Source organism: Marmota marmota, unplaced genomic scaffold (assembly GCF_001458135.2).
Source record: "Marmota marmota marmota unplaced genomic scaffold, marMar, whole genome shotgun sequence".
Classification (NCBI taxonomy): Eukaryota; Metazoa; Chordata; class Mammalia; order Rodentia; family Sciuridae; genus Marmota; species Marmota marmota.
In genome coordinates, this window is record NW_026000174.1 from 17,203,883 (window position 1) to 17,221,352 (window position 17,470).

A 17,470-nucleotide genomic window follows, 5' to 3' on the forward strand; every position below is an offset into this window, starting at 1 on the left:
TCCATTCTCTTTCCATTTCCATTCACCACTTTCGTCCCTAGTTTAATTTCCATTAGATCATTGTAAACTTCTGGGAGTCTCTTAAAGTCTTAGATTGCTCACATAATTATGGAAAATTGATATTCTTCATGTTTGTTGTAAGGATTCGAAATGATTTTTCCCAAGTTAAAAAAAAAGTTTTATAAATAATGGACAGTATTGCAATAATTGGTGGCTTGTATTGCTCTTTTACTATTGTTCTCTATCTCATTTTGTAATTATATGACTGAAAATTAATGAATGACCAAATTTTAATCCTTTAGAGTACTTTTTAATATTTTGCTATATATTTTGGCAAATTTATTTGTTTATTGAGTATATGTTACCAATTTTCTATTTCACCTTGCATGTTATCATTCAATCAACTGGGATTAATTTCCAGTACTGTATTCAAAGGCTAGCAGACACCTAAGTTGATCAAAATTCAGGAGGGTTCTGGTATTGATGATACTGATGATAAGAAAAAGTAGCTGATGAATAGAGAGGTAAAATTATATTGGTGATATTGATCATGTATCAAAGAGGAGAAGGCTAGCAAAGTTTAAAGTCACATGCAGAACATTTCATTTAAATTTAATATATAATCATTTTTAGGGACTTATCCTTGGATGTCACCTATCTGAAGTTCTCTGTAGAAAGTGTATTTCAATTTGTCTGATTTGCAGAAGAATCTGTATTGATTCTGTTGTATAATCTGTATTGAAAGAATATTTTCTTTATATTATCTTTAGGTCTCAGAGGCTGCAGAAAACTGGTGACTTGCAGTTTTGATGTAAATACCAATCTAAAAAACATGGACTCACGCATTCCCAAACAGGATGTACCTTTCCAATGATAGTCAGTCTCACCCCTCTACCTTCTTGTTGCTGGGGATCCCAGGACTAGAGGCTCTTCACTGTGGTGAGCCGTTCTAGTTGGACCGTGGCCGCCATTAGAAGATGGCGCCGGCTTCCACTGTGGCCTGTGATAAACAACTCCTAATATGGAGAATTGGCACGCAATCCCTTACCACCCTATGAGAAAGGTCCACGTGGCAGCTTAAGATTGGTATGCTGGAGGCTTTATTAGGCTGTGCTTGGGCGCTCCGCGACGGGTCACTAGAAGATGAAACATGAATCAAGGCCTGAATAAACTGCTGAAGGAAGAATCCTGTGTCGTGTTTTCCCTTGCTGGCGAGGGGTCGCGGCACTTCACATCTGGATCGGCTTTCCCTTCTGTGCTGTATACCTGATTGCACTCGTAGGGAACCTTACCATCCTTTTGGTGATCAGGACTGAGAGCAGTCTTCATCAGCCCATGTTCTACTTCCTGGCCATGTTGGCTACCATTGACTTGGGACTCTCCACTGCGACCATCCCTAAGATGCTTGGGATCTTCTGGTTTAGCTTTCAGGAGATTAAATTTGATGCCTGCCTCACCCAGATGTTCTTCATCCACAACTTCACTGGCATGGAGTCAGCAGTCCTCTTGGCAATGGCTTATGACCGCTATGTGGCCATCTGCAACCCCCTCCGATATAGCACCATCCTCACCAACAAGATTGTTTCTGTGATTGGTCTTGGGGTATTAGTGAGGTCGTTTGTTTCTGTCATTCCATTTGTATTTCTCATACTACGACTGCCCTTCTGTGGGAACCACGTCATTCCCCACACTTACTGTGAGCACATGGGTCTTGCTCGCCTGTCTTGTGCTAGCATCAAGATCAATATCATCTATGGCCTGGGTGCTATTTCAATCCTTGTTTTTGACATTATCGCCATAACCCTGTCTTACATTCAGATTCTTTGTGCTGTTTTCCGTCTCCCTTCCCGGGAAGCCCGTCTCAAGTCTCTCAGCACGTGTGGTTCTCATGTTTGTGTCATCCTGGCCTTTTATACACCTGCCCTCTTTTCCTTCATGACACATCGCTTTGGTCGAAATGTCCCCCGCTATATCCATATACTCCTGGCCAATCTGTATGTTGTAGTGCCACCAATGCTCAACCCTGTCATCTATGGGGTCAGAACCAAGCAGATCAATAATCATGTAAAGAAAATATTATTACAAAAATAAAGAATTAGGAATACTACCCAATACATAGCAAATGAAATTATTGAGCATAAAAACACCTCATAATGTTATTTAAATTTAAATATGTTTTACATAAAGTTTTAATTATCTTTGTTTCCTTTTATAAGTGGCATTATTGAATTTAGAAGGAATACTAATCTAAATTTTGGTTATCTGATTATTATGGTAAATGACAGCCCATAAAAATCTTACATGTTATTTTTTTTTATCAATGATGTCCCCAGGTTTAAAGTCTGATTTAGAGTCCTGCATAATTTTTTGGGCACCATACACTATCATTCTTGTGGGTGTTTTCACATTTTACTCTCCCTGTTTAATATCTAAGCCTCCCTGTATATTTTCATCTTATTTTCCATTTCACTCCTCTCCTTCATTTCATTTTTCCTCTATTTCCAGAAATATTAGTCATTTGCATTCCATCACAATTACTATATAATGGCATTCTAAAGTTCCATCAAGAGTGTCAAGCTTGCTGCATTGTGCCATCAAGTTCTGATGTAGTTCATGGAAGAAAGTGAGTAAGTCATGGGAAACACATCCTTTATTACACACTTTGCCTAGCATTTGTCACAGGTACATTTAGGTTTGTGATGTCCAAACTATGCTTTAAATGTAAGTAAAGGAGACCCTTACAACCTAGGGATGTTGCTTTCTTTTTGCTCCATGGTTCTATTTATTTTTGAAACCAATAAAATAAAAAAATTTAAAAAATAAACATTATTCTGTTACTAAAAGCAAAAAAGATTCATTACAATCTGGCAAATGCAATGCAATAATTATCTCCTGACATTTCTGTCACTTTTTGTGTCATTCTGATTATTTTCTTATTTACAAATGCCATTAATTCCTTGACTTAATATTCATCTCACGCTTTCTCATTCCTAATTTCTGATTCATGCAGAGATAGTCTTATTCTGTCTTGCTCTTGTTTTCAAGATTTCATATAAAATCAATCCAGTGCAAAAATCTGAAACGCACAATTTGATGTGTGTCTGGCTAGGTTTTGCACAATAATATTTGTTAGATTGATCCATTTTGTGTGTAATATCAGTTAACTTGTGTTTTCTCTTTTTGTTTGTTATCATTCTATAATGTTTTGCCTTATAGCTTCATATATAATATGTAATTAATACACTACTTTAATGAACAAATGAAGTTAACATATATGTTTTACTGAAGTAAGATATTTAAGTTAGTATTTCTCTATTATTAATAAAAGCACCTTGGATATTTTTGTAAGTGTATTCTGTTGAACACAATCACTCATTTCTTTTGGATATTTTCATCAGATTAATTACTGGCCTATAGGGGACACTCACCTTTAATAGCCTCTTCCTGTTTCCAAACTCAGTAGTGATCTTTATGAGCAGTTAAGATGAGTGGTGTACTTTGGAGCCACACTGGGTGGGGTATGGGAGTGTCACACTGTTATTTACATTAGCATTTTCTTGATCGGAAATGATGGTGAAAACATTTTCTTGTATTCATTGGATATACTTCTCCTTTAAAGTACTAGATTTATTTTTGTTCTTATTTTTTATATTAAGTTGCTTGTGATTTATTTAGAGATTTGTAGTGAGTTCAATATACTATTTTTATGTGTGATTCATTCAAAAAAATTTAACATGTCAATATACATTAATTATATGTCAATGAAAATTATAACAAAATGTTTGTTCAAAGGTTAGGCATATTTTATACTGGAGTCCATTTTGTGCTATTTTAATTAATTCCATATTTTAAAATAACAAATATCAAAGTCCAAAGAAATTTTAATTTGGTACCATTTTCAGGGTCAATTGGGTGATTTTGTATTTTGTAACTCAGGGAAGAAATAAAAATAGAAACCGTGGAATATAAAATAGAAACTTGGGTTTTGAAACCCTAGCATGGGAAAACATGTTAAAGTATGTTTCTATATTAGATAAAAGTTCCTTATAAATATGGTATCACCTAATGGTTATTTGGAGTAGGATGGTTGTGTGGGGAATAATATTTAGAAGAATCATGAAGAGAATTTAAATTATAATGTAATCTTCATTACTAAAAGTATTTTATGTCCAGTCTTTCAGACCATGCCATTAGGAAGGGATATGTTTTGAGTTTTATTTTCACTTCTTAGGAAGAAAGGAGATCAGATTTCTATTTGTATAAAGTTTGGAAAAATAATAAAACTCCTGTGCTGGTACCACTGCTTCTGTGTGAACACAAAGTCCAAAATAGCTTTACAGATTTAATCTGGTACCTCCATGACATAACGCTAAGATTCTGGGGCAACATGGTGTGACAAAAAAAGAATGAAATTCGTGAACTTTTGAAACATTGCAATTAAACACTGTGCACTGTGTCTTAGATCTCAAAATCACCATAGAAAATACGTAATATCCAACTGGGCTTAGAAATGAAATAGGGGGGATATAGACTGAAGAGATCATTTCTATGGGAATAAACCAATGAGCTCAGCAAAACTCAGAAAGACCAATGAGGAGGGGAATAAACTGGCTAATGGGCATTTTCAAAAATGTCAACATTATGGATAGGCTCAGAAACAATATCAAGAATTAGAAGAATAACTAAAATGGCTGCTAATATTTCTGTTATCCAGTGGATTGTAGATTTGAAATATAAATATTTTTATGATCTCATTCATACATGGAATCTAAAAATATTTATCACATAGAAGTTGAGAACAGAATGATGTTATCATAGGCTAGGCTAGGGAGAGAAGAGGGAAGGCAGATAGGGAAAGTTTATTATAGAAACTAAGTTACAGTTAGGAAAAATAACTTCTTACAGTCTATTGCATCAACTATAGATTATGATAATGTACTGTTTGCTTTATTTAAAGTTCCAAGAAAATATTTTGAAAGTTTTCACCTTAAGAAATGATAAATGAGTCTGTAGGTTTACTGTTAATTGAATATCATACAATGTATACAAAACATCACATTATTTTATTAATATGCATTATTTTTATGTTCTAGTAAAAAATAAGAAGATGACTTGAATTTTTTCCTTGTGAAACTATAACAAAAATCTACATTCACTTAGTACTTTAATTTGTTTTAGAATTGCATATTGCTTAAATATATCAGAACACCTTTCACTTTTCAATTTTAACATTATTAATATCACATAAATGTTAATAGAAAATATCACACTGAAGGGCACAGTGGTATCAACCTTCCCTAATCCCAACACTAGATTATGGGTTCATTTAAATGTCTAGTTATTCATTCATTTTAGACTGGATTTACTGATTTGTTGCTCTATAGATAAGGTTTTAGATTAATTATATTTACTCAGACTCCGCTACTCTCCTCTTCTTTTTCTTCCTTTCTCTCTAAGGTTATTGCCTTATTTCTATAAGTAAAAGCATTTTATGTTAATTTTAATCTGGACATTGAAATATTTATTTATTGTAATTTTGACAATCATGCACCTTTCCTTTCATTGTAAATATATTTAACATTAAGTTAATTTTTAAAAAACTTTGTGTGGGGGGAGTTCTGGGGATCAAACCCAGGGTCTTACACTACTAAGTAAGTTTTCTACCACTGAGATACACTGCTAGCCCTAAATTAGGTTTTATTAACTTAAATTTGAAGCCAGTAGTTGGAACACTGCATAGGAAAGAGAGACTTTATCTTACTTGACACTCAAAATAGAATTATTATATATAATATAATTACTATAGTATAATATAATAGTATAATTATATATAATAATTATTATATATAGTAATATGTTATGTAATGCAATTTTATATGTAATTACATATACATGTAATTAATTTTCTAAGTCTGCATTATTATAGAGATTTGGAAAATCAAGATGAAAAATTTACCCACGAAGAGATTCTGTTCACATCATATAAAACTATTTTGGAAGTATTATTTTTGTTATCACTGACTCTGTATTGACAATGTCCATGTCCGGGTCAGTGGGTGGTAGGTGTGTCAGTGCATCTCTCCCTGGTGCAGAAAATAGGATCTTACCCAAGAGACTATGATGTGTTTGTCTTGGTTCATAGAACGAATTGGAGTTAGTTTTAATTTCAGACAGGCCCCAAGGGCTGTAAGTATGAATATTATAAAACTGTGTTTTCTCTAGTAGTTATAAGGGGTTTCTAGCCCTGTTTCTGGTAAAGGTGAGCTTCTTATTTAATTTGCAGTGAAGATGAATGGTGATCAGAGATTCCTTTTCACCAGTTATGGATCAGATTACAGCTGAATTTACTAAGTGACATTTTGTACAAATATTTTCAGATGAAAAAAAAAGTCTTCTCTACAAAAGCAGGGATATTTACTTTTTTCTCCTTATTTATTTATGCATTTTAGTTACACATGGCAGTAGAGTATATTTTGACATATTTATGCAAACATGGAGTTTATCTCATTCTAATTCGGATCACAGTCTTGTGGTTGTACATGATGTGGAGATTCACTCTGGTGTATTCTTATACATATATAGGAAAGTATTGTCAGATTCATTCACTGTCTTTCCTATTCCTGCAGAGGAAAATTAAGCTTGTGGCACAAACAGTAATCTCCACTCCCAAGAACAAGTGTGCATTAGAGTATAGATTTCTATAATAAAGTAAATAAATAAGACTATCAGAGGAAAAGGGTTAAATATGAACTCTTGATTCCAGAGAGGGAGGCAGAGAAATAAAGAAGACTGGACATGGACTTTACATATAGTCTCACAAGATTTACTGCCTGGGGTAATCACTATTTTTAAAATAGCTTTAATAAAAAACTTCTTGAAATTTGGACTTTGTCCTATAACTTTTTTCTGGACTTCTTTAGACCTAAAACTTTACATCCTTTATGCCTTCCTCCAATATTCTCCTTTCTTTCTTTCTTTCTTTCTTTCTTCTCTTTGCACATATTTTCTTTCCTACTTCCCTTTCGGCCTATATTTCTAGTCTCTTCCTTTTATATATATATATATATATATATATATATATATATATTCCTACCAATCTCTTCTTTCTGAAATAATAAAAGAGAGAGGGACAGACAGACAAATGAAGGAAGGAAGAAAAGAAAGAAAGGAGGGAGGAAGTAAAGATCACACTGAAGTAAGGTAAGTCAGTAGCACANCTGCCCATTCTGTACCTAACCTATCGTCTGCCCTTCTGTGAAGCTCGAATTATTGCCCACTCTTACTGTGAGCATATGGGCATTGCCAAGTTGGCCTGTGCGAGCATTCGCATCAATGCCATCTATGGCCTGTTTGTGGCTTCTTTCCTCATCTTGGATTTGGCACTGGTTGGCATCTCCTATGCCCACATTCTCCGTGCTGTTTTCCGCCTCCCATCACGAGATGCCCGCCACAAAGCACTGAGCACTTGTGGCTCACATGTTGGGGTCATGTGTGTTTTCTACACCCCGTCCCTCTTCTCCTTTCTCACCCACCGATTTGGCAAAAAAATTCCCCGTTATGTCCACATCCTTGTTGCCAACCTGTATGTGGTTATCCCACCTGCTCTCAACCCCATTATCTATGGTGTGCGGACCAAGCAGATTCGTGAGCATGTAGTCCATGTTTTCACTTCAAAGTAGAGGCTCTCGTTTTTGTAGGTCTTGAGAGTGTGACTATAACCCAAGATGCATATTTTGGCTCTTTTCTAATGATCCTTAAAGCATACAAGCAAAAAATCCACCTGATACTAAAGAAGCAAACTTTGGAGTATGCTTTTGTGTGTTGAATCTCTATATTGGCTTTGAGTGTTTACTCTTTTGAATGTAGGCTTCCATTACAGAGCAGTAATGGAATAGGGATTCCCACAGAAGCACTTTCTGTTTTTAACTATTGAGATAAAGTGAATTCATATGTCTTTCCATTTGAAAATAAGATGATATCCCAGCTTGATATTTTACTAGTCCATTCAGTTGATTGCAATTTTCTTGAAGTTCTGTGAAGAGAGAAATACGTTCAAATGAAAAATAAGATCTTAATACATTTCTCAATTACAATCTAAATGCATTTGATTTTTCTGAGAACCTAATGGCATTATTTAGTCAAGGTTTTAAAAATGTATAATATTTTTTCCATTTTAATGCCTTTTTCTTCACTTTTCATAAAAATCTGTAGGCACCATGTGCCCTCACTCTGCCACTGCCTCCCTTTTTGGAGAAGCATGTAGTGAAAGTACCAGAAAATAGTATGTTTTAGGGAATAAAAACATTGTTTATACCAGAAGCTTGGATGTATAGAATTCTAAGAAGCAGGATTTCAAGTTATACTTAATCATTTTCGTATGTTTGTGTGTTTTCATTGTATTTAACAAACCATCTGTCTAACTATGTGGGCAATACTTCCTCTTTGAAGGCTTCTTATTTGTGGAATGCAACATCCATCCATCCTGTTTGGCTTGATATTTTATGAAAGTAGAACAGTCCCAAACATCTTCAGGTACAAAATAAAATTTTGAACTCATGCATTTAACAGGAATTTCCTGGTGTTCTTCTAAATGTTTTTTGAAGTCTTATCAAGAGAACTCTTAACTCAAAGGCATCATTTTATTGCTTTGTCTGAATTTGGTATTGAAAAAATGATATGCATAGAACAATGATGCAATATTAGATAAGGATGACTTCTCAGGATGCTAGGAACTAAATTTTGAGTAGCATATTCATCATCTGATGGTTTTAAAATTTTGTGACTTTACTGAATAGAATAGTAAAATAAAACATCTTCAGGGATTCAAAGTGTGGAAAATGGATTAATTCACTTTGCAACAAAGATCATAAACTAGAGACTCCAGTAAAATATTTCTGGAATGAATCAATGGCAGGAAATATAATAACTATCTATATACGGTTATCTGAAAGATACATTTCCTATGTTTTTAGGATGTACTTCTTTCTATTAGAGATAGCAACATTCATGGATTTCCCCTGGGCCTTTTTTATCACAGAATAACCACAAAATGTGGGAAATGAACAAAATTGAGAATTCTCACTTCTCAGTTTCAATATTTACTATACTAAGAAGACAGTAGGGTGATGAATAAGGATGGATATATACATTCATGGGAAATAATTGAGTGTCTAGTGTTCCCAGCATGCTTAGGGTGCTAAGAAGCTAGATGAAAAAGTTTTATCAACAAACAGTGGTAAGCCAATTGAATGTTCACACTCAAAGAACTGTAACCCCAACTGTCACCATAGGCAGAAAAACAAACAATAAAAAAAACAAATTCAAAGTTGGAGAGAACCATATAATTATGTATAAAAGATAAAAGCTTAAAACTCTCAATAGGAAATATAGGTATAAATCTTTGTGTCTTTGTACTGTGATGATTTTTTAATATGAAATAAAAAGCAAAATCAATGAAAAAACAAATACATAAAGTGGCATACATTTAAATTTAAACATTTTGCTGTATCATCAAGACATAGTACAATTTACTGAATGGGAGAAAATATTTGCAAATCATAGATCTGAAAGGGCAAGTATAAATTTAGAATACATAAAGAACTCCTGTGACAAAATAATGAAAACTCAATTAATTCAATTAACAATGGGCAAAGGAAGATAAGTACATGAAACTTTTCTCAACATCATTAGTCATCATGGAAATACAAATCAAAACTACAGTGATACTATTTTGCATCCATCAGAACCACCATAATAAAAATTGTTTAAAAAGAAAAAAATCATAAGCAGTGATGTTGAGACTGTGAAAGAATCAAATCCCTCAGACCTCTCTTGTGTGAATGTAAAATGAAACCACAATTTTGGAAAACAGATTGAATTATGAATAGAGTCCAAAAGATATGTTGGTGAGTAAAGCACATGTTTTATTTAATTGAATAGATTGCTCATTCCTTTGGTTTGAAACTCTATGCCTTCCTCTATCCCAATTACTCTTAAATTTGGTCTTTTTATGTTATCCCATATTTCTTGAATATTCTGCTCATAGTTTCTTACCATCTTCACTGTGTGATCTACATTCTTTTCAAGATTATATATTTCGTCTTCATTGTTTAAGGTCCTGTTTTCCAAGTGGTCTAATCTGTTGGTGATGCTTTCTATTGAACTTTTAATTTGGTTTATTGTTTCTTTCAGTTCAAGGATTTCTGTTTTTTTTTTTTTTTCAGAACCTCCATCATCTTATTGAAGTAATCTTTTGCTTCCTGTATTTGCGTATGTAGGTCTTTATTAAAATTATCATTTGCTCCCTGAATTTGTTCTCTTATATCGTTCTTTAATTTGCAGAACATTTTAATTATGTACATCCTGGACTCCTTCTCTGTCATTTCTTCTGTTGTGCTAGTCATGGATTCTAATAATGTGGTATCTTGATTTGTTTGGGGCAGTGTTTTCCCTTGTTTTTTTCATGTTGTTTTTGTGTCTTTCCTCTAGCCCTGAGGATCTACAGCATTACCATTTTTCACACTTTAAGCTTATAGTGCCCCTGCAGGGTTCCAATACCTTTCCTTTGAGGGGAAGAACAATGTTAGCAGATCCCAATACAACCAATACATAACCTTAAACCAAATGGTTGCTATTAAGGCATTTACAGTTTTGTCACAATACACAGAAATGGTGAGTTAAATTAATTTCTACAATATAAACAGTAGGTTTGCAAAAGGGTTTACAGTTTCTGATAGTGGACAAAGAACCAGGGGTGAAGTGTAAGATGAGATGTTGAGGGATACGGGGTGAGGATATAGAGTTATTAGATCTTAGGAAGTGTGAAAAGGGAATTTAAAGACGATGGTTAGAAACAGGGGAAGAGAGAGGAAATGATTTTGGGGAGACAAGTAAGTGGTAAGACAATAGAGTAAATAAAACAAACACACATAAATATTAAGAAAAATAAAAAGCATAAAAATGGGAAATAAAAGAATATACAACACAACTGTAATATACTATTCAGACATCTCAGTCCTCAGTATCCTAATTTATGTATAGTACTTGGTTTCACAAACATTGGGGATGTGAGGGCAGAAGAATAGAGAGGAAGATGGAGGGGAAAAAGTCAAGAAGGAAGAAACAAGATTGTTTTGGTTGGAGATCAGTATCTTCCTGCTTCCCTTCTCATCTAATAGTGGGGTTGTGTGCTGTTAGCTGGCATCTCCACCCTCAAGATGTTGAAGGTTACCAGAGTGGGAGGGCTGGTCTTGGGTGCAGAGTACCTGGAAGTGAGGTTTGGCACCAGTGGGTCCCTGATACAAGACTAAACCAAAGATCTCCTTTGGGACCTACTTGTGTGGTGTGGGCACATAGTCTTATATCCTTATATTGCCTGTAGACATCACAGTTCCTGATCTCTAATTTAGCTCTAAACCGCATCTCTACTTCTTAATTGGGGGTCTTTCTTTTGGGAGGTATTATGGGTTGCACTCTATGGTTTTCAAACCTGTCTTGAGGAGCTGTTTTTGTATTGGGCAGTCACAGTGTGGGGGTAGCCACTTCTGGGAAGAGGAGGGGGCTGGGGACTATGGATACCCGCCCAACCTGTGTTCCAAGCTGGGAATTGCTACAACTAAAGATGTCCCAAGATGGAGACGGCTGCTTTCAGGGATGGAGTGTCAGGTCGGGTTGGGGGGGAGTGCGGGCAGTGGCATTGGGTGATGTGTTCAAAGATGCAGTTCGGACCCAGTGCTGGCTCCGCAGGCATTAGTGAAGCTCTCTTGGGGCTGCCTGTGCACTGTGTGGGGTCAGCAGGGCTGACCTGGGCCTGCCTGTGCTCTGTGGGTCAGAGTACATGTTTTAAACAAATACAAAGGGGAAGCACAAAAGGTGAGTTGAAAGAGAATATTAAAATGTTGCTCACAGAACTGGTGTAAAGTGGTGCATGCCTATAATCCCAGTGACTGAGGAGCCCGAGGCAGGAGGATCACAAGTCCAAGACCAACCTCAGCAATGTAGTGAGACCCTGTCTCTAAATAAAATAAAAAGGTCTAGTGTGGCTCAGTACAGAAGATCATTTAGTTCAACCCCCTAGTACCACATACACACAAAAAAAATGTTGTTAATTAAAACAGGAAAAATATGACATTATAAACATTATCTTGATAATGCACATAAAATGTGCATCCTGACACTCTAGTGTGACCATCCATTTGCAAACATGTTTCTGTTCAAAAAGTGTCAATCATATTTATGGACTAACATATCAGTTATCAGTGACAAGTCCCCCACATGTTGAAATTTGAACATAAGAGAAACACGCCAAGGAAAGCATATAAAGCAGGGTTTATTTTAATAGGAGTAAAATAGACTTCTCCTGGGAGGGAGAAGGGGGCCATAGCTGGTATCCTAGTATCCCAAGAAGCAAGGTGTTCTGTCCTTTTTATATGTCCTAGGCTTCCTTCCTTCTCTTGCCTTTTCCCCCTTATCTTTCTCCTTCCTGCATTTGTGACTAGGCCCAGGAATGCTCGGTGGGATGGCCCAAAGGTAGGAAACAAGTGGGCCGAAGGGGGAAGGGCAGGATAGGATAGAGTAGTCAAGGACACTACCATATATATGGTGTGTGTGTATATATATATATATATATATATATATATATATATATATATATATATAGTATATATATAATATATAGTATCCAAGTCAGACAAAGATACTACACTATATATATATATATATATATATATATATATATATATACCTTATAGTTCCCCACAGGGAAGGACAGTTCCTCAGATAGGTTACCTTGGCAACAGGTTGGATCACGGCCAGGTTTTTGATAAGGGTAGAGGAAGGGCTCTGAAGGAATTAACATTTCAATCCCTCAGGAGACAGTGTCCAAATTCCCAGACTCACTCATAGTTGGCCTCCTTGATCTGACCTGACTCGATTTACGTATCTGCACTGACTGCCTGTCTAATTCTGGTTACAATTACATACTTCTGGCTGGACATTTAGTGTCTTGTAATAACCATCTCTCTCTCTCTCTCTTATTATATTTATCACAGTCATACATTCCTATGTATAATAAAATAGGTAACCTGGCTCATTCCTAATTCTGAGGAAAATAATTCTAATCTTTCGAGATTATGACTTTTGTGTATTATAGTAGTATCCAAGTCAGACAAAGATAGTACACCAAAAGATAATTACAGTCCAATAACACTGATGAACATATATGTATATTACTCAAAAAGAAAAACAACTCATATTCAATAGTAAATTTAAAAGAACATTCACATGTGATTCTGCAATCTGTATATGGGGTAAAAATGGGAGCTCATAACCCACTTGAATCAAAGTGTGAAATATGATATATCAAGAACTATGTAATGTTTTGAACAACCAACAACAGATGCTGATATCTATGTATACACCTAATTTATAAAATAATCCAATTAATATGTTACTTTATATACAGAGATATGAAAAATGGTGTTCATATGTGTAATAAGAATTGTGATGCATTCTGCTGTCATGTATTTAAAAAAATAAAAGCAATTAAAAAAAAAAAAGAACATTCACATGGGATCAATTGTGAATTATTCCTGAAATGCAACAATGGTTTAACAGACACAAATCAATAAATGTGATTCACCATATTAACAGAATGAAAATTTTAAAAATATGATTATTTCAATATATTCAAAAAAAGCTTGACAAAATCCAAAAATTTCCATGCAAAAACTCTCACCAAATAAGGTATAATGGAAATGGTCCTCAACACAATAGAAATCATATGAAAAGCCTACAGCTATCTTTATTCTCCATGCCGTAAATTTGAAAACTTTTCCTCTAAGATTAGGAAAATTTCTGTTCAACATGATACTAGAAGTCAAAGCCATAGGAATTATTCAAGAAAAAGAAATAAAAAGACATCCAAATAGGAAGAGAAGATGTTCGCTGACAATATGATCTTTTACATAAATAACCCTGAGGACTTTGCCACAAAGATAGACCTGATCAATGAAGAATTCAGTAAAATCTCAGAATACAAATTCAACTTACACAAGTAAGGAGCATTTCTATACACTGAAGTTCAACTATATGAAAAATAAATTATGAAATCAATCTCATTTACAATAACATCAAAAATAAATTCTTGGGGAGAAAATTTACCAAAGAAGTAGAAATTGTATGTACTAAACAATATGTTATTCATTAAAGAAATAGCACAGACAATTTGGATAATGAGTTTGACAGTTACTTACAAAATTAAATTTAGTCTAATCACAATATACAGTTGTACTTCAAGGAATTTAGCCAACTGCTTTAAAAACTATGTGCACAAGAATTCTGCACATGGATAGTTTAGCAACTTTATTAATAAATTCTAAGAACAAGAAGCAACAAGATGCCCTTCAAGAGATGAATGAATATACAAACTGGTAACGTCACATAGAGGAATATTACTCTACATTAAAAAGAAATGAGGTATCTTACCATGGAAAGGCATATTGAACTTAAATACATATTGCTAAGTGAATAAGTCTAAAAAAAGGACAACAAAGTATCAGAAACTATCAGAAACTGTCAGGGAGAGGAGAAGATGTTGTCTATGTGAATCACAAGGTGATATTCAGAGTGGTGAAAGTATTTTATATGATATTGTAATGAAAGATATGTGATACTTTACATGTGACAAAAAAAACATAGGATTTATAACACAAAAGTCTTTAATGTACGCAAATTGCCGCAGTCTGGCTGGGCACAAATAACCGGGAGGTCAAAAGCCACTTGTAGATTCAAGCAGGAACGAACTTTATTTCCGAACTCACGCAAACGCCATCCACGTGACCCTTCAGGAACTCCGAGAGAGCTCAATTGGAACTCAACCAACCCACACAAACTCTCTAGGAACTCCGCAAGAACTCAAAAACAGCGGGCACCCAAGGCAGCAGGAACCCCCCCTTCTGGCAAAATGCCAGGCACCATATTTACCCCGGCCGTGGCTCTCAACGCAAATTAAAAAAATAATAAGAAGTACAGGGGACAACAGGACAAAATCAAAAACGTGAGAAATTACAGCATATTACAAGTGTGTGTGTGTGTGTGTGAGAGAGAGAGAGAGAGAGAGAGAGAGAGAGATTAGAAGACTTCACTAAAGCAAATGAGGAAAAGTAAGCTAACCAAAGTAATAAAAATAGGTCCACACAAACACCTCACATATGCACTTAACCTAGTGAATAAAGTTTTTCCCCAGGGGTTCATGAGATATCAAATTTGACTGATCTATTAATCTATTTTATTTATTACTTTGTTTTTGCTTCCAACAGTGTAACATAATGATGAATGTACATTTATGTATGTATGTGAATCTATATACACTTATGTATCTATACATACAAATATGTATATCTATAAATAATTGACTGTATATATACATATATATGTATTCAATACACAAAAGTTATAATCTTAAAAGCCTAGAATTATTTTCTTCAAAATCAGGAATGAGCCAAGATACATAATATATTATATAAAGGTATACGTATGTATGTATGCATATATATATATATATATATATATATATATATATATATATATACATATGTATGTATTTATGTGCATATATGCATACATAATATGCATGTATATATGCATGCATGTATCTACATATATGTATATATATGTATGCACACATGAAATAATTCTGAACATTCAAGATTATGACTTTTGTATATTTAATTTTATGATGCATATATTTGACGAAGTTAATGAGATTTTCTTCTATTCTTACTCTCGTGTGAGAGATAGAGTTCAGGGCTCAGCCCACAACTGCATCCCGAGGAGGGACTTGAGAACTAAAAGGCCACACACCTGAAGCTCATCGCCATGGCAAAGCCTTAGAATGAACCTTGATCACAGCAAAGACTGTAGTCCCATGACGATATCCATTATAAACCTAAGAGGATTTGAAAAACAAGGAATTGAATACTAACAGGCAAAGCACAAGATGGAACAAGAGAATGGCATATAGGATATCAATTTTGAGTGATCTATCAATTTATTTTATTCATTATTTTGTTTTTGCTTCCAACAGTGTAACATAGTGATGAATGTACATATGTATGTATGTGAATCTACACACACACACACACACACACACATATACATATATATGTCTGCATATACATACATATATATATATGTATGTGTATGTATATATATATATATATTGTAGAACCTGTGTGTCTCAGGAAAAATGGAAGTTCTAAGAGAAAACCTTCTCCAATAAAACACCCTATACTTAAACACAAAGTTACCCTTAGGGAAGTTAAAGACCCTGGAACACAGAAAGCACTTTCTCCAAGAATCAGGAATGTGGCAACAGTTTTAACTCACAATTTTTAAACTAATCACAAACATGCATTACCCTGCCATAAAAAGACAAATAAAATATTTTACATATTTTGTAATTAAAAATCAATTTTAATTAAAAATTAAATTTTAAAAATCAGGATGAAATAATAATTAAATAATAAAATTCTTAAGGGCAAAAATAGAAAATATATGTAAAATTGTTTCACTGATAGGAAGACAATCAGGAAGGCCTTCATAAGCAGGGAAATACATCTATGGATTAAAATCACCTGTGTCTCCTCTTCCAAGGAATGGTCTTGATAGAGAATACCTCTTAGCAAATCATGTTTTATGCAGAAAATAATGGATACAAATTACTTTAGAAACATTGAACCAAAATTGGATGACTATAACAGAGAGATGGCTTTATGAAGAAGGCTTGGGATGAGCTTGAAAGATGTGAGAATTTTCATTTGAAGGATGCATTAAAATTAACAAAATGAGAGTCTTTACATTTATAATATAGTGGATAAAAATAAGACTTAACTTCTCCTTGGTCATTAAGGGATGCAGGCTAGGGTGACATTGGAAAATGTTAGTGGTATGTAAGCAGAGATCTCACATTTGACTTTACTGACATCTAAACCATGCTCAGAACTCATCTATTGCCGATAATTATTCATTAAATGAATGAATGAATGAATAATAGAATTCTTTTAATACATACTTATGAATTTTACTGCACTGGAAAGTATCTGTGGTAATCAAAATATTTTAGTGAGATAATATTATATTCAAATGTTTATTAAATATTTATTCTACACCAAATTCCTGGGATTACAGGCATGTGCATAACTATCCCTGGTTGCTGTGTTTACAATAAATTGTAATGTGTCAAAATAAAGAAATTTCTCAAGATTCCTGAAAATATAATTAGGGATGTGGGAGAGAGCCATAATTTATGGAAAAATACTGGGTATCAACAGATATAAATTTTTTCTTTACTATTGATGGTTGAGGAGACACATTTTTTGTTGTCATTGTTTATTTTGTATTGTTCTTGCTTCTTTGTCTATTTTCACATGTTTTTATTGCCCTTGTTTTTTTTTTTTTTTTTTTTTTTTTT

The 17,470-nt window shown here is 34.1% G+C and overlaps 1 protein-coding gene across 2 annotated transcripts; it reads left to right on the plus strand.

Annotated features, from left to right (window-relative positions):
• The first annotated feature begins 857 nt into the window (after positions 1–857).
• Positions 858–2,091, plus strand: LOC107160852 (olfactory receptor 52E2-like). 2 transcript variants are annotated; one of them, XM_015507452.1, is made up of 2 exons: positions 858–936; positions 1,217–2,091. In XM_015507452.1, the coding sequence occupies exons 1-2, from the start codon at positions 858–860 to the stop codon at positions 2,089–2,091; spliced, it is 954 nt and encodes a 317-aa protein (XP_015362938.1). The 2 variants fall into 2 exon arrangements, with proteins under 2 accessions (XP_015362938.1, XP_015362947.1); XM_015507461.1 differs by having other exon boundaries at positions 1,235–2,091.
• Positions 2,092–17,470: the final 15,379 nt, after the last annotated feature.

Coding starts and splice junctions, on each gene's coding strand:
- LOC107160852 (XM_015507452.1), top strand. CDS start 858: ATGTACCTTTCCAATGATAGTCAGTCTCACCCCTCTACCTTCTTGTTG. Junction 937..1,216: donor AGGACTAGAGGCTCTTCACT/GTGGTGAGCCGT, acceptor CTTGCTGGCGAG/GGGTCGCGGCACTTCACATC.